Raw genomic sequence first — 26,982 nt, 5'->3', positions numbered from 1 at the left:
TGATAATATAACCTTTTAAGAAATTTGTTCTTATTTGCATATGTTGATACGTGAATGTAACTGCTCAATGCGCATGCCTCACATAAAAGCCAAAAGAATTATGGGTAATTTCTTGCTACTTTACTTTAAAAATATCGACATACATACGTGTTTAAAAAAGTATAGATATTCTATTCGTTCATGAAATTCACTATACCAATGAGACATTTTGATAACATAACCAACCATAAGAAACAAAATAATTAAAATTTTCTTCCGTTTTTGGTGAAATTATCAAATGAAAGGAGAGATAAAAAAAGAACTAAAATACGTTCATTTTTAACAAACTTAACCTTTAAATTTATATCATTTGTATATTAATAAGAATATATTAGTAAAAAATGGGAAAACAAAAGAGACAAAGAAGTAAACCCCATAAGCAGAATCCTACAGGACTTGTGTCTGTCAAGGATTTTGAGAGTGAAGAGATTGAAAATGTTACGAATGAAGATCGGGAACGTGCTCTACAGAGAGTATACGAAGAGGTTATCTTACATAAGATATTACTGCTCTATTTTTTAATATATAAAATTAACTGCGAATTTATTAATGTTACAGATAAAGTCTGTTAATGTGGAGGAAAAATTATCCGGATTGCAAGCAATTGAATTGATGTCATGCAATTCAGCACTTGCTGTACAGATTGCAAAGAGTGAAATTGCTAAATTAGTTGGCCCACTACTTGTCGATGAGAATGTACTTGTAAGAGCTTGTAGTGCAAGTGCTTTGAGGTATATAGCAGATAATGGAAAAACAGAAGCACATAGAAGTTTATTGAAAGATGATATTATGACTCCACTGTGTACTTTGTTGACGCAAGTAAGTTTAAAAGAATGTTTATTTCTTTCTATTCTATTCTATTCTATTCTATCCTATTCTATAATATGGACTGTTTGTATAATATGGAATGTTTTTTATATAATTTGTAGTATTATATAAATTGGCAACCAAAGGTTGATCATAATGGGAAAGGCAAGACAACTGATGAAAGAGAAGCTTTTATCCAAGCAGTCACATTACTGTGGACGCTATGTGAACATAGTGAATTTGCTATAAAATGTTGTAACAAAGATGATATTGTTTCTATTCTGACAAAATTTTTTGATATCACTTCCTATGGCATAGAAATTGCAACAGTTACAATGCAATGTTTATTATCTTTATCAGAAAATAATCCTATTGCTGCTAGAAAGCTTCAGAGCTGTGAAAATATGCTTATTCAGCTGTTAAATGCAGAAATAAAGGATACTACTATTTCTGAAGTAGTATGTTTTAAAACTGCCCTGAGCGGTTTATTGATTAATCTGACTAGTTATACGGAAAATAATTCTATAATTGTAGTATGCGAAGTGATAAATGTACTTTCTAATACACTTTCTATTGATTGTAAACAGTTATTATCCAATTTGACTTCAATTTTACCTCATGAAAAAAATGCTTTTTCAAGCAGTGCAAAGAAGAAGGTACAAGAAAACCGAAGGATTTTTGGTGCACAGCAACAAGCACTAGAGATTTTAGCCAACTTATGTTCAGAAGACCAAGAAAATGAGAATGAATCTGATTTGGAAGATTCAGATTGTGAGATTGGAGGTATAGATGATGTTTGTATGGATAATAAATTATACAAAATCTTCTCTCTCCCACTAGAAGTAGTGGAAGTATTTAATACTTGTAACATAGTAAGTAAAGTATGGGATAAAACTAGATTTGTGGATGAAGATACAATAGAAATATTACAACAAAATAATGAAGGAAAGGACATCTTAAAACAAGTTCATAAACTAAAATGTACAGCTTATTTATGTTTAAATAACTTGATGTCAAGTTTAGAAGTCGATGTACTTGGTGGTATGGAAAATATATATAGGTACAATACCCAAAATTTAATAACAGACAATAGCCAAATTGTTGGAATAAAATTATTTAATTTGTGCTCTTTTTAAGATTAGAATGTGGATGGACATTGGAACAGTTGTCTTCAAAGATACAAACCCAAATGATATTGAACTATTGGAGTCTGCTACATCAGCTATGAGAGCAGCTATTCAAAGGCTATCAAAAGAAGAAGCAAAAATTTTTAATCGGTTAACACTGGCTGACGTTCAACCAATGATAAACGGAGAGCGTCAATGTCCAAATACGAACGTCCGCGTGAATTTGATACGAACATTAGGTACTTTAGCTTTGATTTTAATGAACAATGATACTCCCGAAGCTCACGAGTTAATTAAGGTAAGATTAATAGATTTCTATTGGGCTAAACAATAAATGATCTCTTACATTAATATTTTTTCAGCACGTGTCTACGTTTTTATTAGACATTTGTAAGACGGAGTTGTCGGTTTGGATCATGGCAGAATCCTTAGATACAATAATGGATATATATGCAGAAGACGATAGCGATCAGTTAGCAAGTGAAATTAAATTAGTAGAAAAATTACACGTCCTGGCACCACTTTTTAAGAACAAGGTACGATTCTGCTTTCAACTTGAATATTTAAAACTATAGAATTCACACATCCTGAATTCGTGGTTACAATTATATTTTATTTATAGATGAGACAACAAAGGAAAAATTTAGGAGACAATGTTGCAATAGTGTCTACAGTGAATACAAATATCATGAGGTTCATAAGGTACAAAGAAAAAAGAATTCGAGATCTTTAGAAACCTTTTTGTTTTCTTTTCTTTTTTTTTTATACATTAATATTTTTTTGTAAATTACATATACTAGTACATTAATGTACTAAATTAATATTTACAATTTGTAACAATAAAAGCTTTCTCTATCTCGAATCAACCAGTGATTAAATTTCATCGTCCTCGAGAAAAATCAATCATACAAATAGAGGCAAAAAATTCTGAGTTCTTTTAAATAAAATTATCAACATGCGTTTCTCGTAGAGAAGGAATAGCACAGACCTAGTATAGTTTTCAGACTTTATTCCACATCAATAAATAACAAAACTGTTAAATAAACAAGAAATAGCTATGATCACATAATTTATCAAGGCTTCTTCTCTATAGTAATAAGGTTCCAAATATGTGTAACCTTTTGAAGTATCTCGAAGAATAACATACTCCGCTCAAGAAACATTGCAAAAATAATCCTGTCCTATAGCTGTCTAGAAATCAGATTTCATGTGACAATTACACCTAAGACATACCTAAAGATACTTCAAACTATCAGAAAATATTTTAAAGCGTTAAATAAAGGCACATGTGTACACAATGTTTATACAGTCTTTGAAGATACATATCGACTAAAATCAACAGAGATACATATTCTTCTGTTCAATTTAGAGACTGAAAAGATTGCACAATTCCCTACAAGAATTTACTGTTCAAAATACAAACTTTAAAACGACTTCCCTCTGGTCGATTCGAGGTTCCTTCTGGTTTCATTTGAAATTATGGTAGGTTGAGAATCGTTCCGAGTCAAAGCACTGTGCCTTCTGGGTTTTGGAATCGGATTCACATCTTCAAGAATCTCCGGTTTTTGTCTTATGGGCTCAGAAATGTGAAGCTCAATAACTTTTACTGGCTCTCTAGGCGCTATTGTAGGAACAGGCGAGTCGTTTAGTCTCACGACGTGAATGTCTTTCTGTTCCCTCGGCAATTCCTTAAACTCTATCTTAATTGCATCTTTGTCGTTCTCGTTATCCACCATATTTTGGAAGAAATGCCTACGGTTCTCCTGAATCGAGTGTCTCACATTTTCCTGCAAATTATTTCTCTCATCAGACGAGTCCTTAGAAGCATTTTTCGTTTCTAATGCCTTTATTTGCTTTTCGATTTTCTCTATCTCATCTTTCACAGAGAAACTGCTGCTTCTGGACAACGAACTAGAAGAACTTTTCCTTCGCAGACAGACATTATCTAACTCTGACAATGAATTCACTTGGTCAATGTCTTTAATTATTTCTATATTTTCCTGAGAAGCTCTGCGATACTCAACTTGAATTTCTTCTCCATCCTTCTTAACAGGTTTCTTAAAGTCTTCTTTCTGAAGAATCTTTTGACCCTCTGAAGTCGAGCTTTTTCGTTCTGCTATCTCTATTTCTACAACATCTTTTGGTTCTTTCTCGGTGCAAGTGTTCTCTTTATTTAGTATCTCTGTATTAATTTCCACAACTTTTGTCGAACTATTTTTTGTTGCAGCTTCTTCGGATGGTTGTGCGCCTTTCGGAATCGACACTTCCGATTTTTCTTTCACTTCGCTAAGTTTCTCGTCTAAATCCTTACTCTTTTTTGTCAGATCATCTATGTTCTCAGTAGCCCTCGCTATGTCCATTGGTTCCACTATCTGTAGTTCTATGTTAACCTCTTCAGGAACCTTCTACAAAACATGCAACGAAAGATAAGGATTTTAATAATGTTCTAATTAATTCTTCTCTAAATAATTCCCTTCTTTGGAAGATTTACTGGCTTACTTCGTTTGTTTCCATATTCTCTGGTCGCCGTGGTGGTTGCGGCGCTCTTCGCTTTTTACGACCGTGCGTGCTCATCGTACTTCCGACAGAAACGCAGCTGTTTATCGAAAGATTCGACTTTCTAACCGCATCCTGAGAATATCTTTTAAACATGTAATCTCCGGGTACATTCTCATTCTCGTCGCAAATCGTTACATCGCCCGATCGACTCGCTTCCTCCTCTGGATCCAAAGTATTCGCGTTCGTCCTTTGTGACGACCTGTTACCGAATCTTCGCCTAACAAAATTAAATACATTTAACGTAATAAATCATTTTCATCGGTTCAATAATTATAATGTAATATAGTATTAGATTTATACTCTTACAAAGGGGGAACAGGTGTTCTTTCCTGCACTTTTTCGCGGAGAGTCACACTTCCGTTTTCCCTTGGACTTTCATTCTCGAAATTTAACGCTGGTAGTTTGTCTGTCGGCTTTGGACTTGTCTGACCAAACCTACGTCCAAAAATTTGATTAATATGTATGCTAATGTCATGTAGTCAATTTCTATCAATATCAATCACATATCCTGAAATTATTCCGAATTAGGAATTTAAAAAGTGAGACAATAATTACTTCTTCCACCCAATAAAGATTGATTAAATTTTACCAAAGATCTATCAGTTATAGTATATTCCCGATAGATATACAACATTTTAACTTCATTCAACTTCGACCATTTATTAATTACAAGCAATGGCTACCAGAAAGCGGAACAGTTTTTATCTTTGAAGCCGGTAGAACTTCCTCGTTTCTGTTCATTTAGTTGATGCAACAGAAACGAGAGTCATAGTAGCGATATTCTAATTTATTTTAAACAATGTATACATATAATAAATATAAAATTTAGCTCAAAGAAAGCTTCTACAAAAGACAATGGAATTTAGAAGGATATTAAAAATAGTATATGACAACGTAAAACACCTTCGAGCTGGTGGTTTCGGTGTGAGATCACCCATAATGGATGTGGTGGTTTCCTGCGGACTCCCGTCATAGAGTCTCGCAGGATCACCGTTAACAGTCAAGCTCGAGCTGTATCTCGATGAGGAATTATCTAAAGTGTATTTTCTTCTTCTGGCTAAAGTACCAAGAGCTTCATCGAATTCCTGCTGATCTTTTGTCGGTACACGCTGCGGTACAGGTATCGGTTTGATACATGGTTCTCTTTTATAAGTGGATGAAACTGTTAAAAATCGAGTATTAAAATTAGGAAAGTATATTTTAAGCAAAAATAGAAATAATATTTCATTGAAATTACAATGATAATCTTGTATAAACCTCCTAAGACACTATAGTACCATTCATGAAGTCGTTTTTTAGAAACTTGTTACGCTTTAACACTTTTATTACAGCATTTTAATTTATAATTTGTTAATTTTATTTTGCATTTTCTTCTTTAATGATATGAGTTTTGATAGCAACCTGTGGTAATCGTGGACCTCTTTTCCTGAGCTTCCAACTTGTCGTCTTTCCGCTTACCAAATAGCCCGTTCCTGAAAGCAAACAATGCAGACTAATGTAATGAAATAAACAGATTTACAACCATTAGTACTCGCGGAGCGTATCGTACTTTATATTCAAACGTATTAAGAGATCTATGTCACATTTCTATGCTGTATAACGAAATGAGGCTTTTCACGTTACTATGCTCTTAAGGGGGTGTCTTGAATTAGAATCTTCTAAAACAGCGTCTTTTTGTGATTTTTTTTAGAAGGGAAAGAAAGAAATGGTTATTGAATTTTGAGGTATGGTTTTATATACAGGGTGGTTGGTAACTGGTGGTACAAGCGGAAAGGGGGCGATTCTACGCGAAAAAAGAAGTCGAAAATATAGAATAAAATTTTTTTTTAATTTTTTTTTTTAATTTTTCCATCGAGACAACGATATACAGTGAGATCCGTTATAACGAGACGTGATAAAGTGCACGCGTACCGAGCGAAAATTCAAAGTCGGTTTTCTCGAAAACAAAGCCTCAAACGCAAAATTTTTATTCTATATTTTCGACTTCTTTTTTCGCGTAGAATCACCCCCTTTCCGCTTGTACCACCAGTTACCAACCACTCTGTATATTTTTAAAGTAAAAAGAAATTATAACAGATTTCTAAGCCTATTTCATGGGCTGCAGTTTTCAATCGGCGGGGAAGATCCACTTCGTAATTCTTGACCGAAACAAAAGACCAAAAAAGGATTAAATTATATATTTTTCTTCTCGATGAACTAAAAAAGGGCAGGAAATAGTGTGAAATTAAACATTTTGGCGGGTTTAAAGAAAAAATGTGTTTTATAAAGAGATAAAATAAACTTTAAAGTGCTATAACAATTACTTAAATAAACTTTCTGACTACCTTTTTTAGTTCATTGAGAAGAAAAATATATAATAATTTAATCCTTTTTTGGTTTTTTGTTTCGGTCAAGAATTACGAAGTGGATCTTCCCCGCCGATTGAAAACTGCAGCCCATGAAATGGGCTTAGAAATCTGTTATAATTTTTTTTTTTACTTTAAGTTATAGTTATAGCAATTTTTCCTCCATTTACCTCCATATAATGTCGATTACATATTAATTACAAACGATAGCTACCGGGAGGTTGGACAGTTTCTAATCTCTGCTAATATTCTCATACTTAACAAACAACGTTGATAACAAGATTTTCAATGAAAAAAAAGTGTCGACAAACTATCTTAATATTTAAATTAATCTTACAACATCCTGATTTGCTTTTGTATCTATTTCCTCAGAAGATAGATTTCTTCTCTAATAACTATCATTATTATATATTATGAATCACAATTTCTACGATCTCTAATTACAAATCCTCGTTCTGACATCCGTGAACCAATTTCGCAATAAATATATTTGTACAATAATCGCAATCAAACTAGTACAAGGATAGTTGTGAAGTAAGGCATAAAATAGACTAGCATCATCAACTTGTCAATCAACGTCTCGAGTCCACGACGAATAGTAAACTATTGAGTTAAAGCGTTGTCATACGTATAATGAGCTGACGTCAAGAATATCATTTTCTTATTTTATTCAACGCTGAGAATATCAGTGTCGCAAGTGTTAAAAGATGTGTACATTCACTACGACGATGACGAACAACAAATTTAAGTGACGTTTCTTGATCTTTTCTTCTTGTACTTCCTGTGTCTATAACAGCAAAGTCATATCATTTAGCGATTTCAACACTCAGGTATTGCAACTATGAACTGAAAATCATAGTATTGTAAGTAAATGTTTTGAAAATTTGAATTCAGTCACGTATTTTAAATCTTAAATATATCATTATTAAATATATTATTATTATTTAAGACGAACATCAAATCGAATATTTTGTTTCAGGTTCTCCTTCAGTTATAATTTGAATATGATATTGCAGAAAGAAATTGTTATGTAGGTATATAAAGATATTCGTTCTCTATGTTTTTGTTTCTTCGCTAAGATAAACTCAAAGACTGATTCATGGTCAAAGAAACGCTTCAGCAACTTTGGTATGACAGATTACGAAAGTCGACGGATAAGATTTTCTTTCAGTTCCTATATCTAGAGAATGCCAAGAATTTCTGTTTATTAAATAATAACGTTCAATTCGAATGAATAAGAACTTAATCGATATATATTTATACGAGATTGTGTATAAATGTATATAAAAGTATAAACCATTTTTCTGCAACTTCAAATATTCCTTGTATTTGACTCCAGCATGAAACCACAAGAATTGAGGGCATTAATATAAAGCAGCTTTTCTCGTGAATGAAAAAGAGAAGGAAATGAGTGTATCTATTAAAGCAAAAGGTATCGAAACTTTGAAGATCCCAATGTTAGTGATCAACAACGCTGATATTTAAAATTTCAGCTGATTTTAATCAGCAATCAGGCCGGAACTCTTTCTTTCTAATGAAAATAGGAGGAGGCACCGCTTCGCAAATTAAAGCCGGGTTTTTATTCAAAATATTCCATGCAAATTCCAAGCGAATAAGCCTATAAAGGAAAGCATTGATTGTATCGAAGGAAAAACTAATATGCCATTGGAAGAAAGTAGAAAAATCGATATTATAACTGACAGCGTTTCATTACTTGAGCATAATTGCTGACGCCTGTCCGCTAAATGATTAATAGCTTACGTACAAAAGCTGATCCATGCCACTATTTAAGTTTCTGTGGGTCACCAGCAGATTATCCTTCGGATGATTTATAGGTTTTGTGACGCATCTTTTCTCGACCTTTTCATCGAGATAAATTGACCAAATATCGATATGTAATATCCAATATGTGTGTTTAACAACGTCCTAACTTTATTTAGAAAATTATGTCGGTTGTTTGCTTTTGAATGAAACAGAAGTTGTGATCAAAAATGATGTGTGTTAATTTTAATTCTTCGATGATGAACTAAGCTCCATTTTGGTCTTCTGATAATAAAAAATTCTAGTCAGGATTTAAAAAAATGACAATTTTGATCTTTTAGTGACATAAGCTTTTCGATTTTGAATTTTCAGTAAGAAAAATTTCCGAATGAATTTTCTCACATGTGATATTTATAGGAATAACTCGATCTCCTCCTGAAAAAGAAATTTATATCTAAATATATTTCAAATTAATTTTAAAAAGCGTACTAATCTTTCCTTAGGCTGTAGTCTGGGTCATAAAATTAGATTAGATCGAGAATACAGATTAATAAAGCACACTAGATCGATATCTAATGCTGTAGTGGATTTCATAAAAGTGAAATTAAGATAATAACGCTGGGTAATATTGGCTTAATTTAAGAAAAATTGCAGCAGATCGATGGCCTCGATAGGCTACTGAATTTTCCACGCGATGTCGTAAACTACATTATACATAAAACGCGTAAGAAAAACTGAACTTTCTATTCCTTTCTATCAAGCTTTAAAATAAATTTGCACTTCGAAGTTCAACGTACTATTATTTTAAGCTTCGGTTAGATTATTCTGCATCTGATAAAAGTAACAAGTCATTGATGTGTATTTATAACACTGATAATAAAATAATATCAATTACATCTACCCAAGATGTCTTCCTTTGGAAAATTTCATTTCATTTAAACTAGCTATATAAATCTCTAAATTATAAAATTATTTTATAATTAGTCATACTTCCTTTGTGATAATTTAGATAAAATTGCTTTGCTAATTAAACTTGACATTTCAGTTTCCACGAACTATAAAGAGAAATTATAAAAACTCATAAAGACTAGAGAATGTATTTGAAGCAAAGGAAAGCTGTTGTGAAAGAGGAAAAACTTAATGAACAATTTGCGAGCATGAAATTACGCAGGAAATGTGCGTCGATTGTAGCCTCAAATAGAAATTGTAAAGACCTTTTGGACGGAAAACAACCTGACGTCGATTGTCTAGTCTACTACGTTAGATTCTTTCTTATTTATGTTCTTTGGATGACAGCCAAATGCAGATATCTAATCGCATACGATTCACGCGTGCATTTCGTTTGCGATGCTAAGTTCAAGTTCAATAAACTTCTGGCCGAACCTTTCCCAATTTATATTTGAACTCCACGCACTATTTCAAAAGTAGAGTTCTAATAAATAACGCAGGATCGTTGAAATTCTATTGGAATTTTCTTTTTTGGCGAGTCCATTTCATAAAAAATCTGTAACATATGATGCAACTTTCGAATTAAACAGATATCTCGCCATATATAAAATGATATTATTATATGTAATGTTTAGAAATAGAATCTTATTATTAGGGAAGAGTCACCAGTGTTAATTCTACCTTTGCATCACTTTTCCAAAAGTTCATTTTATTCTATGTCTTCCATATAAATGCAGATCTTTTATATTTTATTAACAATAAATTTTGTTAATCTATTCTTAGAAACGAAAGTAACTTACCAGAAAGACCAGCTGGATCATTTTGAGCTTCCATGAATTTCAAAAATGAAGGATCAAGCACAACAATGATACACCGTTGTTTGTTTCAAATAATAGCAGATTATTCTTCGGCTATTCTTTTCAAGATATAATAAAGAAATACGAAGAAAAGAATAGCCAGATATTTCTAGTGTTTCAAGCGAAGAATTTTTTAAGCATGCTGTAGTAGAAGTAAAACGTAATAGTACCATGTGCCTTTGATGGAGAAGCTATTCGACCTTTTCTTCCTGCTTCTACCAAACGTCCAGAACTTATGTTTTGAGTCCTTGGTCTTCGCATCGTGATAAAAGTAAGGCTGCGCATTGGTGATGTCATCGCTGAACGGATTCAAATGTTCCGGATAATCGTGGATGGAAATGCTAGGACGTCTCGATTGCGACATGATTCACCGCGTTTCCCTTTGCAGGCTTTCGGGTTTTGTCTCGATTGATAGCGTGAAATTGTCGCGACGTCGCAACGGGATTCACCGATTTCTCGTCATCCTCTTGTTCGCGACTTCGTCCGCCTAAAAATATAAGACAAACCTGGTTATTTTTATTTGAACGCCGTGTGCACTTCTCCAAGACTGAAAATGAGATACTGTACGTACTGTACAAAATTATGATTCTATTTCCTTGGTACAATGAACATTTTTGGGGAACAATTCGCAGGAAGTAAAGAAAAATTGACTAGGGAAATGAAAAGGATAATAGTGGCCAATTTCGATCGCTTCAAAATCTTTGTCAGTGGAATGTGAAGCGAAATAAAAAAGAATTGATACGAATAAATTTAAAAAAAAATAGAAAGGACAATAGTGAGCATTTTAGTTGCTTCAAAAATTTTCGATGAATTACGAATGGAGATTAAAGGGAATTAAGATGGTAGGAAAACAGATAAACGTTCCAGAACGGCTCTTAATTATCAGAATGTTTGTGTTGTTCAGATAAAACCAATCGAGATGATAAAAAGCTGACCAAGAGTCAGTAATATTCTTCTTGGAAAGTCAATGATCTTATCAAGCGATCTCTGCCAGAATAGGTTGTAACTGCATTAGTATATTAAATGATACAGTTATAATTATGGAGAGAGTAACTGTCAAACAGCGGGAGCAATTTAATCTAGTAACAGCACCGAAAACATCGCGCATCGCGAATAAAGTCCAGATTTATTTTTAACATATTACGCAGACCTGATTCCGGGAATATGTATAAACGGCCACAGTAAGTTGAACTTATTTTACGCGAACTTCCATTACAGATCGACTTATCAACAATTGAATTCTCATTATACTTCAGAATAAAAGTATCCATAATTCTTTGAAGAGCGATGTTTTCTTCGCGACTATTCTTGATTATTTGAAAGAAACGACCGAACCTCCTCTTCCTATTATTCATTTTATCTAGTAAAAATATCTTCCTTCTTCTATAGTTCATCTGGAAAAATTATTGCATAAAGATTATCATTCTTTGTATTAAAGAAATCTTCGCTTCCTCACCGCCTTAATTTAAAATACCTTAGGAGGAAATTTGTATTTTTATTTATCTTGTTATATAAACATCTTCTATCTTGACACCATTGCTCTGTTATCACTGTATTATCTACTGAAAATGACAAATTCCAGAATGCTACCAAGTAAAATGTGAGTTCGATGGAATTCGATGCTGAACTGAAAAAGAGAAACCTGAGCGGACTAAGACATCTGTCAACGAAGATGGATAAGAGGGAAACGATTTAGAGACCGAGCTGCTCGGGCATGCCAATTGTCGATTTAAATCGAACCAATTGACCATTATTGAGTAGTAATGGTTACAGAACCAAGTCCTGGGTTAATTACTATTGAACTGGGATATCCACACATCTGTCGTTTATTCGGTTAACGGAAGGAAAAACAAGACTTGTAATGCTAAAAAGAATTAACGTCTGTTTCGATTTATTAAAGTATACCACCAAAGGAATTAGAATATGAAATTAGCTTCAATGGAAAATAGGAATTTTTTTAAATGTTAAAAGTGTGTTAAGCTATTGTGGAATGCGTTTACCTAAAAAAAATTCATTATATTTATACTTATGCATTCTGAAAATATAGCAAAACACGAGCCACCGATGATCAGCGTAGCGTTATACGCGTTAAAAACAAAAGAAAAACGCAAATGAACGTATTACTTGGCCTAATACTATTTATGTGGCAGAATAAATAAGCGTTTCGCTCTGTGAAAATTTCTCTATTCAAGCGATCGTACATTCTTATTAATTTGGATAATATACAGCATCTGTTACGTTAACCCAGTTAACCAACCGTCTAATCCTACATTACGAAAATAGAGAATGTACTAAAGTTTACGTAATCCGCCCTGCCTGATGATGCATCTTAATTACCACAGGCGAGCATAATTTCATTATTCGCGTGTTCTTTCTTTACTCTGCGTCGAATTACGTGACTTACTACCCTGGCTGGGATCGTTTGTTCTTCGCTTATGTCGACGAAACGATATTCCTAGCTTTTCTATTCTGTGAATTTAATGGCGTGAGAAATAAAAGAACTTTCGAAAAGAAAGGTAGGAAACAGATGTTGAAACAACATTGGAAACATCACTCAAAGGCAACTAACGAGTTGCGAAGCCTTAAGTCTTCTTTCGTTTCTGTGACTGTCATTTAAATTGACTTTTTTCTACTGTACTGTTTTTCTACTTTATTACTAATCAAACAGATAGACTACGGATGTTTGTGCACTTCGTGCAGACATTTAAAAATGTAAAAATATTTATACAAAATGCAAGTGCGTAGTATACAAAAGTAAGTAAAATATGCAAAATAAAGCGTTCACTGTAATACTTGATGGATAGAACAAACTTCTATATAGGTTCCATTTGTTTAGTTACATTCATAGCAATATCAAAATGCATAAACATCCGTGGTCTAATAATAATACATACTATAGCAAAATAATCTAAATTTCCTCCAGTCCTAAAATGTTCCAACTTTTTTCCACAAATATCGGAAGATTGTCATTCGTCTCTCCGTACGACCTAAAATTTTACTTCTTCAGCAAATCGAGATGTTCTCTAAATAAATAAATGAATTTAATTAAATAAAATTTCTTTAACAGAACTAGAGGAAAAAAAGAAACATAAATAAATGAATTAAAGTATGATAGACATATTGTATAAAGAGATACAATCATATTTCATTTGCAGTCTGGTTACCTTCTCGGCATGAAATAAAAACTTTTCCATCATGAATAATCATTCGGTTCATACGGTTCCCCAAGCAGAGGCAGACGTGCACCACAAATCGCGCATCCTTCTCGAGTAATATTGGTAAGGAACGATTTCAGAAGAAGATACGGGGTAAATATCACGTGAATACTCACGAACAACGACTAACGAACGCAATTAGTTCAATTAGCTCATTGCAGTCGCTGTTCATTTCTGATCTGGAGCTTGTTGATGGACTTGCGTCAGAAACGTGGTCAAACAATCTCCAACGAAGAATTATGGCATTCACTTTCGAGTAATCTGAATTTATTGCAACCTGTTGTTTTAATTTAAATACAAATTAACGGAACGGCACAAGTGTAAGATTAATAAAGATTCTCCAGTCAAATGTTGAACTCATTTTAAATTGTGACACAATAACGGTTTCTCTGTTTTCATAGAATATTTTTTTCGCACATATAATACTAATTGCACCGAAGGCCGGTGCAGTTTGCTAATTGAACAAACTGTTTCACACGAGGGAATGACTACTATGAAACACAGAAAATGTTTTCATTTTTTAAACAGCCTTACTAACAGCTGATAAATAGTACGCCGGTGTAAATGTCCCTTCTCTGATATATATTGTTTCAGAATTTGAATTTATTATATTTATAATTTAGAAATGTACGACCTATAGATTTAAGATTTTGAAGTTTCGAGCTTGTAAATGCTGGATTTAAAAGTATGGCAAAGCTATAAGTATAGTATCTTTAATTTTAAGTTACAATGTATCTAAAAACGAATATCAATTACAAAATATCAGGGATATATTTTGTTATACGTGACATGTTTCATTATTTATCAATTTCTTGTTTATCGTAATATGCGTATCACATGTGGATGCTGTCATGTCGACATTCACAAGTATCACATACAGAAGCAATCGCGACAACATTTGAACGTTGTATATGTATAGTTAATTACTTGCCTTCATTATCACTTGAAGAAACAGTATTGATATCGCTTAAATCATCAATCTATTTTTAGCTTTAAAAAAGCTTATTTACCTTGTCAAGTCTAGCTAGCTATTCCTAAAATATAAACAAACAACAAAGTGACAAGAGCGCAAAAAATATCTTTAAATAGTTTTAATTTTTCTTAACTCCAAATCTCTCAATTTCAAACCTATAAAGGTTTCATTATTTTGTATTCTTCTAATAAAACTAAACCCTGAGTTTCCAAATCTCTAGATTCTAAATTATACAAACTATGTAATTTCCAAGATTCTCAGCCCAAAATTTTCAAGTCTGAGACTTACAAACCCCAATATTTTTAATTCTAAAGATACATTGAGCACTTTAAACTCTTCAGGCTTATATAATACACAAAAGAAACCATGGACGATCTTACACAGTCAGTTCATTTGCACCTTCACGCATTATCTGCGACTTAAATGCCACCAGTACAAAAATATCATGCACTTCCTAGTAAGAAACTCGCGGAACATCTCCTTGTAGACGAATTAGCAACTCCATTCTCTTTACTGCTTACAGCATACAGTATCTATCAACAGAAAAATTACTAAAACCCAACCAAGAATCTTAAATATAAGAAATAAGAAAATTCTGAAGAATCAACGTAACTTCATGAATTCTGCAGACTGTAACATTTTCAGATCAAAATATTCCACTGATTCAAAAGTGGACAATAATTTCAGAATCGTACACAGAGATGGAAAATAATTATAGAATCATTCTTAATTTATCTCGTTAACTCATTTACTGTATTTACTAAAATATATGACTCTTTATTATTGTATATGACTTTTTCACCAAAAGTAATAATAACTAAACCGCGGAGACTTATGCAATCATGGAAAATCTAAAAATAAAGATGTATAAAGTATTCATACAGGACTTCCTTTCTTCAATCATACTCGAAAAATATAAATTTTCATGAATATTCACAGTCTGACGATGACTATTCTAACGTGCAGCCCAATGCGTTATTTAATTGTCTGATAAATTTTGTTAAAAAGAGAAAAATCCAACTATCATGTACGTCAATAGCGAACGCGTTAAGGAATGAAACGTAAAAACAAAAGGAAAAGAGATCGGTTTTGGAGGATTTTGTGGTATCACAGAAGAGGAGACGGTACTCTGACTTTCTCCGAGCAGCACAGACACTATAAAATTCAGCCAAGTATTTTTGGAATCCCGGACGATCGGTCCATTTAATAAATGGTACACCTAAAGAGAACTGTGCTTTTTAAAATTTTAAATTGCTCCGAGGGATGAAACAATCTTTTTCTTTCAAATTCAACCATGATGAATATTACTAATAATACCGATATAAGAAACTGCACGTTATATTACTCATGAAACTTAATGACTAGTATAAATATAGTGGGCTAACTACGGTCGAGATTTATCGATCAGAATTTCAGCTTTGCGTGTCACGTAACTGGAACAGCGTTTTGTCAATGTCTGATCGTACACTGATTCTATGTAAATTTCTGAGGTGCGCAGAAGGTATTTCTACCGAATGCGTTCTGCTTTCATAATAAATCCCATTCAGATCCACGTGAATTACACTGAAATAGATAATTCCATAAAATAAACTTCATAAAAAGGCATTGCTTTTCTTAAATTAAATTAAACTAAACAATCTAAGAAATAATTGGAGATACAAGAAAAATATAGAAATATATCTCTTTCCCGAGAAAATATATTTCTATATTAGTTTTAATAATTTAAAAGCTAATCAGATATAAAGAAATACAAAAATATCCACTAACAAAACTAGAGTAAAATGTCTATTGAATAACTTGATCTAGAAGAATCAAAGAATTTGATACGTTTCAAATTCCATCAAAAATAATTTTATATCTTACATCCTTAAGAAGTCTGTATACATATAAAAACAATATAGAACTACCAAAATGAGCGAACTTACAAGTAATGGAAGTAAAGCTTCGAATTAAGTTTTGATTAGATTTTCAATATGACAAGAAATAACTGCGAATGTAGATCCAAAAATGAGATTGAACGTAGAGAGCAATGTCAAGAATGTGAGAGCGTAAGATGAGTTAGTGTTAAGATTCGATGTAAATTAGTCACAAATTAACTTGACTTTGTCCAAGTTGCCCTTCCGCTTAAAACGGGGGAACTCTTGAAATGATGGCGAATTAAACTGTCAGATACGGCCATTAGTAGATCTAGAAAAAGCATCTCCATTTTAAATCGCCACAAACGAATCGCGAAACGTACAATACTACGATTTCCACAGCTCGCTATCACGAAAATCTAACCATCAGAGGAAACTTGCACTCTCTAAAGAAAATTCATCAGATCGCCCCACCGTTTTTCTTTTTTATATCTTTCGTCGTTACTTTCTATTACAAATTATAGCTCACAGCTATAGGTTTTAAGATCTGAGATTATTTCTTCGAGATCCGAAACAATCTTTATATAGGTGTTCGCAGTAAATGTATTAATCTATTTTTATTATCTTTATATGATATATAAAATGACTATATAATCGAGAAATACAGAGATAACAGAGCTCTGAATAAGAAAGTAAAATGAGAGTTGAAAGTAAAAAAATAATTGAGCAGCTTTTTAGAAAAAGGGCTCATAAGATAAAATTGTTTAGATATTCTAAAATTCGAAATTCTTCTAAACTATACTAAATAGAAAGCTCGGTTAATGGTGGATTTGTCCTGTCTGTAGCTCTCCTCATAGCGTAAAATTATTACAGAAGAATCTTAACATTTTGTGATAACATTTCGATACGCTTATATATACATGCATACAACACATTAACTTGACTCAAGCATTTTTTATCATTTAACATTTAAAAATACTTCGATATAGTTACAATATCAATATTGCGAAAATAATTCTGTAGAATCTGATCGAAAAACCTTTCACTGAAAAAGGATAGGAATCTATGTCATATCTTTTAACAAGATATCTAAATCAACACAGAGAAGCTACATAAATACGAAGAAAGGACCTTGGACATTTTTAAAAGAAAAAACTTATATCTCCATGTCTTACGAAATTAAGCTTCTGTTTCTGTTCGAAACCTTGAATGCTCTTTCGCATTTTCACTGACTCTAAAATCGAGTCACGTGGCCTTGCCCATTTACGAATGTAAGCTGCTACTGGAATCGATAAAATACGTTTTTTAGAAGATTGTTTGGACATTCTAAACCTTGTTCACGACCTCCTTCGAACAGATCTATTAGGTTTCTATTTTTACACGCGAACAAGATCCTCATTTTCCAAGGAATCAAACTTCTAATGTTCTTGAAATAAACTGAGTTCTCTCCATATTATTTTTCTTTAGGAACATTCGAATTTCTTAATCTCTTCCACGCAACCATTCTGTTCTTTGCCTAAAAATGAAGATAATATTAGCATCTCAATATGTTACATGATAATTTTAGAAAATTGAATATACGGAATTGATAATAGAGAATAGAATGGTTTCACAGTATCAAACATTTCATAGGAGGAAAAAGAAAGTAATCGTTGATAGTTGAGAATCTCTGGCATCCGTGACTCAAGCTCATGGCACCGGTTACCACGAAATACTGCAAGGAACACGTTTAAGGATAGCATAGCCCATAGATTTTACGATTCCACCTTCCAAGTAATGCACGGAAGTACCAATCGATACTTCCATAATTACTGACAAACACGAACAAGTACTATAAAACTGGTGAAAAAGGAAAGAAAAACTATATCTGGATCGACTTTCGAGGAATAAGTTGTTGTACAGTGAATCGCGATATTTAACGCAGAATCATTTTCAAGTAATAAAGGTAAACCGTTCAGGTGTAAAAATTGCTCACAATTTGCATATTCTTTGTCTTTAGCGCCAAATAGTCAATTGACTTGCACTGATTTGTATGATACATATAACGCATAACAAAAATAGTCCTCGCAAATACAAAGATTAAGAAAAATTGAAATATATAATATTACTATATATAATATATAATATAATATTACGAGACTTGTATTAATTTTTTATAATGAACTATTATAATTTATATAATTACTGTAAATAATTAAGTACTTTTTGTTATATACTTAGATCTCCATTGTAAATCTTTTTTCTATTTTGTGTGATTCTCGCTATATCTATTTGTAAAAATAAAAATAATGTTGTAGACTTTCCGAAAGATATGTGCGATTGTGTATGAAAGATAATTTTTTGAAAGTCGTCGTTTTTGTGTGATAAAAAAAAGTGGCTACAATTAATAACGTCTAGCTTTATATTGTATTACGTAGTACTTTATTTTTCCAGTCATTCATTGAATAATCTTCTGTCATGCTATACTGTGCGATTTTTTTAAGGTTAGTTTCCAATATTTTCCAAAATTTATATGATTGCTGCACAGATATCCTGTAGAAATGAAAATTAGAACAATTTAGAACACTATACGGGTTACCTAAACAAGAATTTTATATTTTTATACACATATTTTTTAAATCCTAAATTAATAATATTACATTTATGGGTAAATTTCGAAATAAAATAAAAGCTAGAACTAAAACGCACATTTACGAATATATAAACATCAAATAAAAGAATTAATTTAAATTTTCAACTCGTAATACCAACCAAAGATTAAATTAAAAAACAAACGCTACAAAGGAAGTAAAAAAATGTTTAGTGGTTACCACAATCGAGTTTTAAGCGTTTATGTTATATGCATTTCCGGTTGACAGTGGTAATCGCAAAAAATACAGCAATAATCATCAAGATAAAAATAACGCTTACCGAGCGGTGTTTGCGCGCGAGCCAATCGAACATAATGTCAGAAATCGATCGCTCGAACGAAAAAGGTCGTAAGATCAACGGAACCCGAAATCTGGCCAGCTAAATTACATACGTCATGTAGGTCAGTGAATCGTAACTCGAAATAATCGTGCATAAGTTACACGTTATGCTATAGTGGTCACGCATTATGCAAGCATAACGAAAAAAAAAAAAGAAAAGAAGCGGTTAAGACGTTGTATATCTTTGTCTACTTAAAACCTTCAAACATCAACCTTGTAATATTCGTGCCTAATAAAAATTCGTTGATTGTTACTATTATTATTTTATTTATTATTTATTAACCCATTATAAGTAGACTAGGGATTTTTATGCATTTATAAGAAATTTAAAATTGCAAAAATGCATATAATATCCAAAGCAGATACAGTATTCATTGTAATATTCAGTACTATATTTATTTATTACAGGTACTTTATTTATTACAGGTACGATAGCTATTATAATGTTATAATATTCAGCATTTCTATTAAAATTTCATTTATTTAATTAAGTTTATGAAAATATTAATTTTTACAAAAATAGGTACTCTAGTTATGCAAAGACAAAACAAAATCATTGCTGAAATACATATATCTTATTGCGTACTTTATAATTTCGTCATGATCGTTCAAAAGTTTTTTCTATTATCTTTATGATATTCGATATCGTTTACAGATTCGAAGCGTGAAGATTTACATACCGAGATTAAAGAGCGACGCCATGATAAGCGTTTTTATCGCGAAACGTATCCACTTGGAGAAATACATATGTCGTGATACATCAACGCAACAATCAAACCTTTACGCTAGCTGCGCTTCATTGATTCGTTGAATTTCTTCTTGTCTTTACACTATCGCTATATACATGTATATTAATATTAATTTTGCTTTAACTTCGACTTACTTATATTCGATAACATTTAAGAAAGAATGAATGAGTAAGTACGAACTGTCACACTGAACACAAGTCTCTACTGCGATTAAAAACAATTCGATCGAACTATCGATTGTAACGCAGCGCGCAAGTAACGGTTCGATCATCGATACTTGTTTCTTGAATTTTTACAGATAATAAAAAATTCCTTTGAATAACAATATCTCAAAAGATGTAACAATTATTATATGATACTTAAAACATGATCATAGTTGAAGGACTTACGTAAGTAGGTTTAGGTGACGAGGTGTCGAAGTGAGACAGGTGTACTTAGTTTCGACTCAGCTGGTCCAGGTTCTATATGGAATTAATACACACTGTTTTAGACACTGATTTGGGCAACTAAGATGAGAGTACACACAAATAGCACCACAGCGTGGAACACAATTCACAAGCAACACAAAATCGTCATATCACGTTGGAGTTCGCCGGGCGACTGTGGCGAACTGCAACGCGGTCGGAGTTGTTCGACAAACTTCGCGCACTTTCGAACCGCGCGGCAAACTTCGCGCCTTTCCGCGTATTCTGCATTCTACGCGAGTGATTGGTCAGCACATTCGCGCCTAATTTAAACGTAAACAATGCAAAAACAGTAAATGTATTAGTTTGCATTTGCTTTTTGCAAATACAATTTTACTAATTTTAATATTATATTTCGGACTAGTCTAAACACTATATATGTGTGATGTATGGCATTTCATATAGTCCTTTAATAATAAAAAGAAACTTAATTGAATAATACAGATTTTATAAAACTGAAATTTTTCCTTCAATTTCTGCTATTGTTTAAGAGATACATTGTTTCATATCATAAATCATTGTAATAATAAATACGCATGCTGACTAATGCTAATTGAATGCATGTATTACTATTACAGGCTTACTGTTTACGTAGGCGTTAATGGAACGTGCATAGAAAGTCATAGGAGAAAAAATGCGGTACGTAGGTAAAGCTCGCTCTAAAGTTCCTATCTTTTTTGGAGAAATTGCTTTACTAATGCAATAAGATTTCCTTATATCAGGCACTGATTAATTTCAAATTACTTAATGAGTTATTTTAACAAAACTAGATATGCAATTATAGTAATATAACAAGAACTTTTTAAAATCCACGTCTGTGTTTCTTTATATGCATTTCCTTTAATCAAGCGACTGCATTATTTAGAAAATATGTAAACTACTTTTAAATGAAATTTCAACTGAGAATCTAGTTTATTATAGCAGAGGTTTCGTTCACAATTGCAATGTTAACATTGATAGCACAAAAGCCAAGGATCGAGCTAATCTTTCTCAGTCATCGGTTATCGTGTCGACGAATAGGAAAAAAGGAAAGTATACTAACGCAAATAAATATGATATCGTGTTTCGCTGGACGACCAGCGTATGTATTTTCATCAATGACGATAACGTAACATCTCTGATTCTACGTAATAAAAAGATTGCATCGCTAATAATAAAAAGCAAATAAGAAAATGTACCTTGAAAGAAAGAAGCTGTTTGCAGCCAGTAACAACAGCATAAAATATTTCAAAACCTTCCATCTTTTTTTGCTGGCAAGGACTTATTACAACGCTCAACAAAAAAAAATAATAATGTTCTGTCACCATTACCTTTAATAGCAGATTCACTCTGGGCAAAGGAGTAATAAAGATATACATCTCAAACAACGTTCTTTGTCCTATTATAATTTAAAGGATAGAGGAAACACTAGCTTTATCTCTTGTACTCTACCTGGATTGAATTCTCCACGGATGATATCGAATCAATGTGATAAGATACACTTTATCAAAAAGCAGCTAGCTTTTGACGCAATATTTACGATGACCCGATTGCAGATAAATAATAGCATGTCGCGAAAAATGAGATAAATTGATTTTTGTTGTACTAGAATCGTCCATTAAAAAGCGGGAGTATCTATAAAGTAATTTTTATATTAGAATTGTTCGAATATAATCTTATTCTTAATTTGATAATAAAGCAAATATTAAAGATTATGATCGTACTTTTTAATATAGTAAGACATATAATAGACGCAAGGTGCAACCGTGAATCTGTTGAAACCATTCGGACTCTATTATAGTATAATTCGTGCATTGTACGTACGAATAATGAAGACGCCTTTCAACAGCAACCGACCAAATGAAACCGTCGATTGAAAGTAATTATCAAATGATCCCGATGCGGAATGATATAGAAAGTTCATTGTACAGGAACCTTTTATCATCTAACAGGCCAATCGACCTAATAACGTGACTCGAATAACCAATTGATAATCGTAATATACGTTATTTATTTGTCAACTGTTACGTATTTTATAGAGAGAAACATTGTTATAAATTTACATGTAAATTTATGTTTCCTTCTTTTTTTTAAATTAATAATTTGGTAGATTGTTAAAAGGCGTCGTGGTATATTTTCTATCTCGTTGACACATATAGCGAATGTTTTTGATGCATCCTAGTTGAAATCGAATTACAATGTGTCGTGATCCATCTTAATAGAACAATTCGCGATGCGACCTATTTACATTGTCTTGACTCAAGTACATGCAGCTGCACTAAACTGCAATTTCTATTGTTGCTTACACATCGAAGGATATCATAGTAACTGAAAAAACAAAAGAAAATGTTGCAAAAGAAAAAATATAACATATTAATGGCTAATTACAAACAGAATTATTTATTGCGAGCTTTAAACTTTTGAAGAAAGAAAGAATTCGATAATAGTAATCGATCAACGAAATTTTAAGGCTTTCTTCTTTAATAACGGACACTTTCTTTACAAAAAAAGCTTATTTTTCTATATGGTAATTGAATAATTATACTAAATAACGTGCCTTAATAAGTACCAACACTTGGATAAATTTTAATGGATGCATGAAACACGATGATATCGGTCGTGGTGCAGTAATTGTTATGTAACACCGGTAGAAATTGACACTCAACTCGTGTATGCATGAATATGTGACTGTGTCGACGCATGAACGACTGGCTATGCAAATTTAACTGCAGGAAGATCCGTTTGTTAAATGTTCCGAAGGTCTTACGTTAACCTACGTAAATTTTTTAACCTCCATGGCATGAATATCTAGAAAAGATGCAACTTTCGTGTAACAATTCTAATTTCAAATTAAAGTAATAAATATTTATTTTTCTGATTGTTATACTATGTATAGTTTATGTTTATTTATTTTGAATCCGTCTTTTTTTACTTACCTTATATTAAAACTCAAAATGATGAATTTTTCTAAAATAATTGCCTTTGACATAATTTAAAATTTTTAATTCGAAATTATGTATAAAATCTACCTGTAGATGTCACTGTAGTTTAGTACCGAGCCTCATAAAATAAGAAATCATTAACATATTTGCTAAAAACATTAAAAAATTTGGAAAAAATTTATAATATAATACTAAAAAAATCATCAAAATAATTTCAACCTACTAGTTAGTTAAGCCAAATAGTTCTTGAGAGAATTCTGTATTCCATTGCATTTTCAAGAAACGCTCGCTAGGGGAAACCGTCCATCTATTGAGTCAAAAAGTATTATGATGAAGGAGAAGAAAAGGTCTCATTTTATGAGACAGACAGAGTTATGTATATGTATAAGTTGAGCAGTTTTAGCGTATTTATACAATTAGTGCAGTCACTGGCTGTAACAAATGCACGTGGGTGATGACCAGTTAAGCGGGATAAGTCAAATGTTTTTCCAGGGATATGTCAATAAAACAGTAAATCACAGCATGGAATTTGTAGGTGAGTACTAAATTAGGTGGGGGTAGTTATAAAATTCCGGCCGCCCTACGTTAATGTTAATTTTCGCCAAAATTCATCTACATTATGGGTTAATACTTTAATTACAGCCAGCAACGGTATCCATACTCAGAAAATAGAAACAAATTTACAAATCTTCAAATGAGAAACATTTGAATACTCATTTGTGCGAGCCAGTCAGGTGATGGAAACAATATAGTGTCAAAGTAACCTGTTAAATATGCTCAAAATGCTTAAGTTTACATACGTATAATTTTTGAATTGCTTGATTCCTAAAATTAAGACTTCCATTTTCAGATTCTGCGCATTGAAAACTATTAAATAGCAATAAAAAAAGCAATCATTCTGTGTCCACTAAGACTAACTTTAACATTTAATTTTGAACGTTAACCTTACACACATTTGTACACGAATAATTTTATTCTAATATTTCGAGAATATTATTTTAACAATTTCGCAAAGATGGAGAACTGGATAAACGAAAATTTATCAAAAATTTTAGATTTTCCAGTACCAAAGGAGATGGCCGAGTAAGAAAATTATAACAAAATATAGTGATATTCACTTGATGTGAATAATGATAATATTGACATATTTTTTCAGATTCCTAATGAAAATAGAAAACGAAAGGGATTTGGATGATTACTTGCAATCTTTTTTAGATTATACTAATGGAAAGCACAGACAATTTATTTCAGACTTCAAAAAACGACAAGGTTTATATTCTTATCATTCATGTAAATTATTGAATTATTGAATGCCTTTATCATTTCGGAACATTATTTCAGCTTCAAGCAAAGATCAAGCCAAATATAAGAAAGAAAATGATATGAATAATGGAAAGAAAAAGCAAAATGAAAAAAAGAAAGGAAAAGTGAAAGGAAAAGAGACCAAAGAAAATAAACAGGTATATGTCAACAATATTGTTTGAAATTTTTATTTCAGATTTATAATGCTACAGTAATACTACATGTTATTTATTTAGGTGCAAGAAACTATAAAAGTAGATAAAGTGGAAAGAAAGAAAACTAAATTTGTCAGTATATATTCTCAAGATGGCAATGAGAGAGAAATTTTATTAAAAGGTATTTTATTCATTAAGAAATTATTAACTATTAAGGGACTATAATATAGAAATTGACATAAAAATATTTTATTAGGTAGATACAAGTGTAATTGCGAAGCAAAGAGACATGCATTGATTAGTAACTGCCTCAATTGTGGTAGAATAGTCTGTGCTCAAGAAGGAGCTGGTCCTTGCTTTTTCTGCGAAGAACTTGTATGTTCTGAGAAAGAGCTAACTATTCTTTCTAGTAATACTAAACAAGCTGATCAGTTATACAATAAATTAATGAACCAAAAAGCTAACAAAAATCTGGAAGAATCAATAAAACAAAGAGATAGACTTCTCGAATATGATCGTGATGGGTATGCATTACATGTAATCTTGTATAATTTTTTCATGCAAGAATAAGGATATAGCTGTACTAATTTACAGAATACAATACACGAAAGTAATTGATGATGAATGTGACTATTATCAATCAAACAATACATGGTTAACAGAAAAGCAACGAGAAAAGTTACAGAAGTTGGAAGAAGAAATGCATGAAAGGAAGCATATGTCTCATTTAAAGAGAAAAATCTATGCAACTATTGATTTCACAGGAAGAGAGATAATTGAAGAGAAACAAACTGAGGATTTTGAAGAATTCAATGAAGAACATTTGCAAGATATATCTGAATCATTCAGTGAAATAGAAAATAGTAATAGTTGCCCAAATATAGAATTTACTCGCCCCAAGGTAAAAATATTGTTTTAACAAATAATTAAATATATTCATATCGTTATTATATAAAAGAAACATAATGTTGAATTCTAATTGTACAGTATGTGGAATCACATGAATTGGAATTGCGAACATCAAAAGTGAACATTTCTTCTAACACACGAAATATTATTCAAGACAAAGAGTATTTAGAAATGTCTGATCCTGGCTTATGTTTGAGCATGCACCAACCTTATGCATCTTTATTAGTGGCTGGAATAAAAGTGTAAGTTTATAATATTTTAAACAGATTAATTCCAATATGAATATTTATATAAGAAAATTATATAATTTTATAAGAATACCTAACGCTTTATTACTATTATAGTCATGAAGGTCGTACATGGTACTCATCACATAGAGGAAGATTATGGATTGCTGCAGCATCTAAAATACCAAGTAAGGAGGAAATTTCAACTGTAGAACAATATTACCGTGTTTTAAAAAATGGTTAGTATAAATTAGATTTATGAATAAAAAGTAAAATTTCACCTTAATTATATTGTAGTTTACAGATTACCACAAATTGCATTGATGTTTTACAGAAAAAATAATGTTTCCTGAAGTTTATTCAACTGGTTGTCTATTAGGATGTGTAACAGTTACTGATGTTTTACCACAAGAGGAATATAGGAAATCTTACCCAGATGGAGAAAGTGATAGTCCTTATGTTTTTATATGCGAAAATTTTGTTGCATTGCCAATTAAATTTCCGATACAAGGAAAGCATAAAATTTGTAAGTATTTCTTCATTTTTAGTGGTGCACTTTTTATTAAAAATAATTCTTATGATCCTTATTATAATTTATAGATAAATTAGACCAGAAAATCCATCATGCTGCTTTAAAGATGCTAGATAAATGTACAAAAAATATACGTTAAATATACAAAGTAGTATATCTGTTATTGTTCCAGATGTAGCTTTTTTTTAAAGAATTCCTCTGGTTCACTACTTTTGCACTTCGCATCCAACCTCAATCTCTTTATTATTACGTTATTTCTTCTTTCTC

General features: G+C 31.8%; 3 protein-coding genes and 2 long non-coding RNA genes across 11 annotated transcripts; 4 read left to right on the top strand and 1 right to left on the bottom strand.

The window, feature by feature from the left end:
• The first annotated feature begins 135 nt into the window (after positions 1 to 135).
• On the top strand, positions 136 to 2,835 carry LOC126873015 (HEAT repeat-containing protein 3). The gene is made up of 6 exons (XM_050633405.1): positions 136 to 524; positions 598 to 858; positions 969 to 1,906; positions 1,989 to 2,271; positions 2,336 to 2,509; positions 2,596 to 2,835. Exons 1-6 carry the CDS (start codon positions 381 to 383, stop codon positions 2,704 to 2,706), a joined length of 1,911 nt encoding a protein of 636 aa, XP_050489362.1. The 5' UTR covers positions 136 to 380; the 3' UTR covers positions 2,707 to 2,835.
• Positions 2,700 to 20,830, bottom strand: LOC126873013 (uncharacterized). 7 transcript variants are annotated; one of them, XM_050633403.1, is made up of 8 exons: positions 20,595 to 20,830; positions 19,398 to 19,496; positions 10,614 to 10,930; positions 5,934 to 6,004; positions 5,436 to 5,694; positions 4,839 to 4,967; positions 4,473 to 4,749; positions 2,700 to 4,378 (listed from the first exon to the last, which is right to left on the bottom strand). In XM_050633403.1, the coding sequence occupies exons 3-8, from the start codon at positions 10,805 to 10,807 to the stop codon at positions 3,398 to 3,400; spliced, it is 1,911 nt and encodes a 636-aa protein (XP_050489360.1). In that variant the 5' UTR covers positions 10,808 to 10,930; positions 19,398 to 19,496; positions 20,595 to 20,830; the 3' UTR covers positions 2,700 to 3,397. The 7 variants fall into 7 exon arrangements, with proteins under 7 accessions (XP_050489360.1, XP_050489358.1, XP_050489354.1 ...); XM_050633401.1 differs by lacking the exons at positions 19,398 to 19,496; positions 20,595 to 20,830 and adding exons at positions 11,695 to 11,837; positions 11,918 to 12,065; XM_050633397.1 differs by lacking the exon at positions 19,398 to 19,496.
• Positions 6,011 to 8,872, top strand: LOC126873043 (uncharacterized). The gene is made up of 2 exons (XR_007692281.1): positions 6,011 to 7,740; positions 7,857 to 8,872. It is a non-coding gene; the product is annotated as an uncharacterized LOC126873043 (long non-coding RNA).
• On the top strand, positions 11,178 to 12,518 carry LOC126873050 (uncharacterized). The gene is made up of 2 exons (XR_007692288.1): positions 11,178 to 11,624; positions 12,026 to 12,518. It is a non-coding gene; the product is annotated as an uncharacterized LOC126873050 (long non-coding RNA).
• A 2,977-nt stretch (positions 20,831 to 23,807) lies between the features above and the next one.
• On the top strand, positions 23,808 to 26,886 carry LOC126873018 (activating signal cointegrator 1). Its single transcript, XM_050633410.1, has 12 exons — positions 23,808 to 24,125; positions 24,233 to 24,324; positions 24,441 to 24,673; positions 24,747 to 24,859; positions 24,932 to 25,050; positions 25,129 to 25,228; positions 25,304 to 25,571; positions 25,642 to 25,948; positions 26,035 to 26,198; positions 26,301 to 26,422; positions 26,518 to 26,709; positions 26,784 to 26,886. Exons 3-12 carry the CDS (start codon positions 24,606 to 24,608, stop codon positions 26,852 to 26,854), a joined length of 1,524 nt encoding a protein of 507 aa, XP_050489367.1. The 5' UTR covers positions 23,808 to 24,125; positions 24,233 to 24,324; positions 24,441 to 24,605; the 3' UTR covers positions 26,855 to 26,886.
• Positions 26,887 to 26,982: the final 96 nt, after the last annotated feature.

The sequence above is a fragment of the Bombus huntii genome, chromosome 14, assembly GCF_024542735.1.
Source record: "Bombus huntii isolate Logan2020A chromosome 14, iyBomHunt1.1, whole genome shotgun sequence".
In the NCBI taxonomy this organism is placed as follows: domain Eukaryota; kingdom Metazoa; phylum Arthropoda; class Insecta; order Hymenoptera; family Apidae; genus Bombus; species Bombus huntii.
The sequence above is the reverse complement of the archived record's forward strand: the minus strand, read 5'-3'. Positions and strand labels throughout refer to the sequence as shown.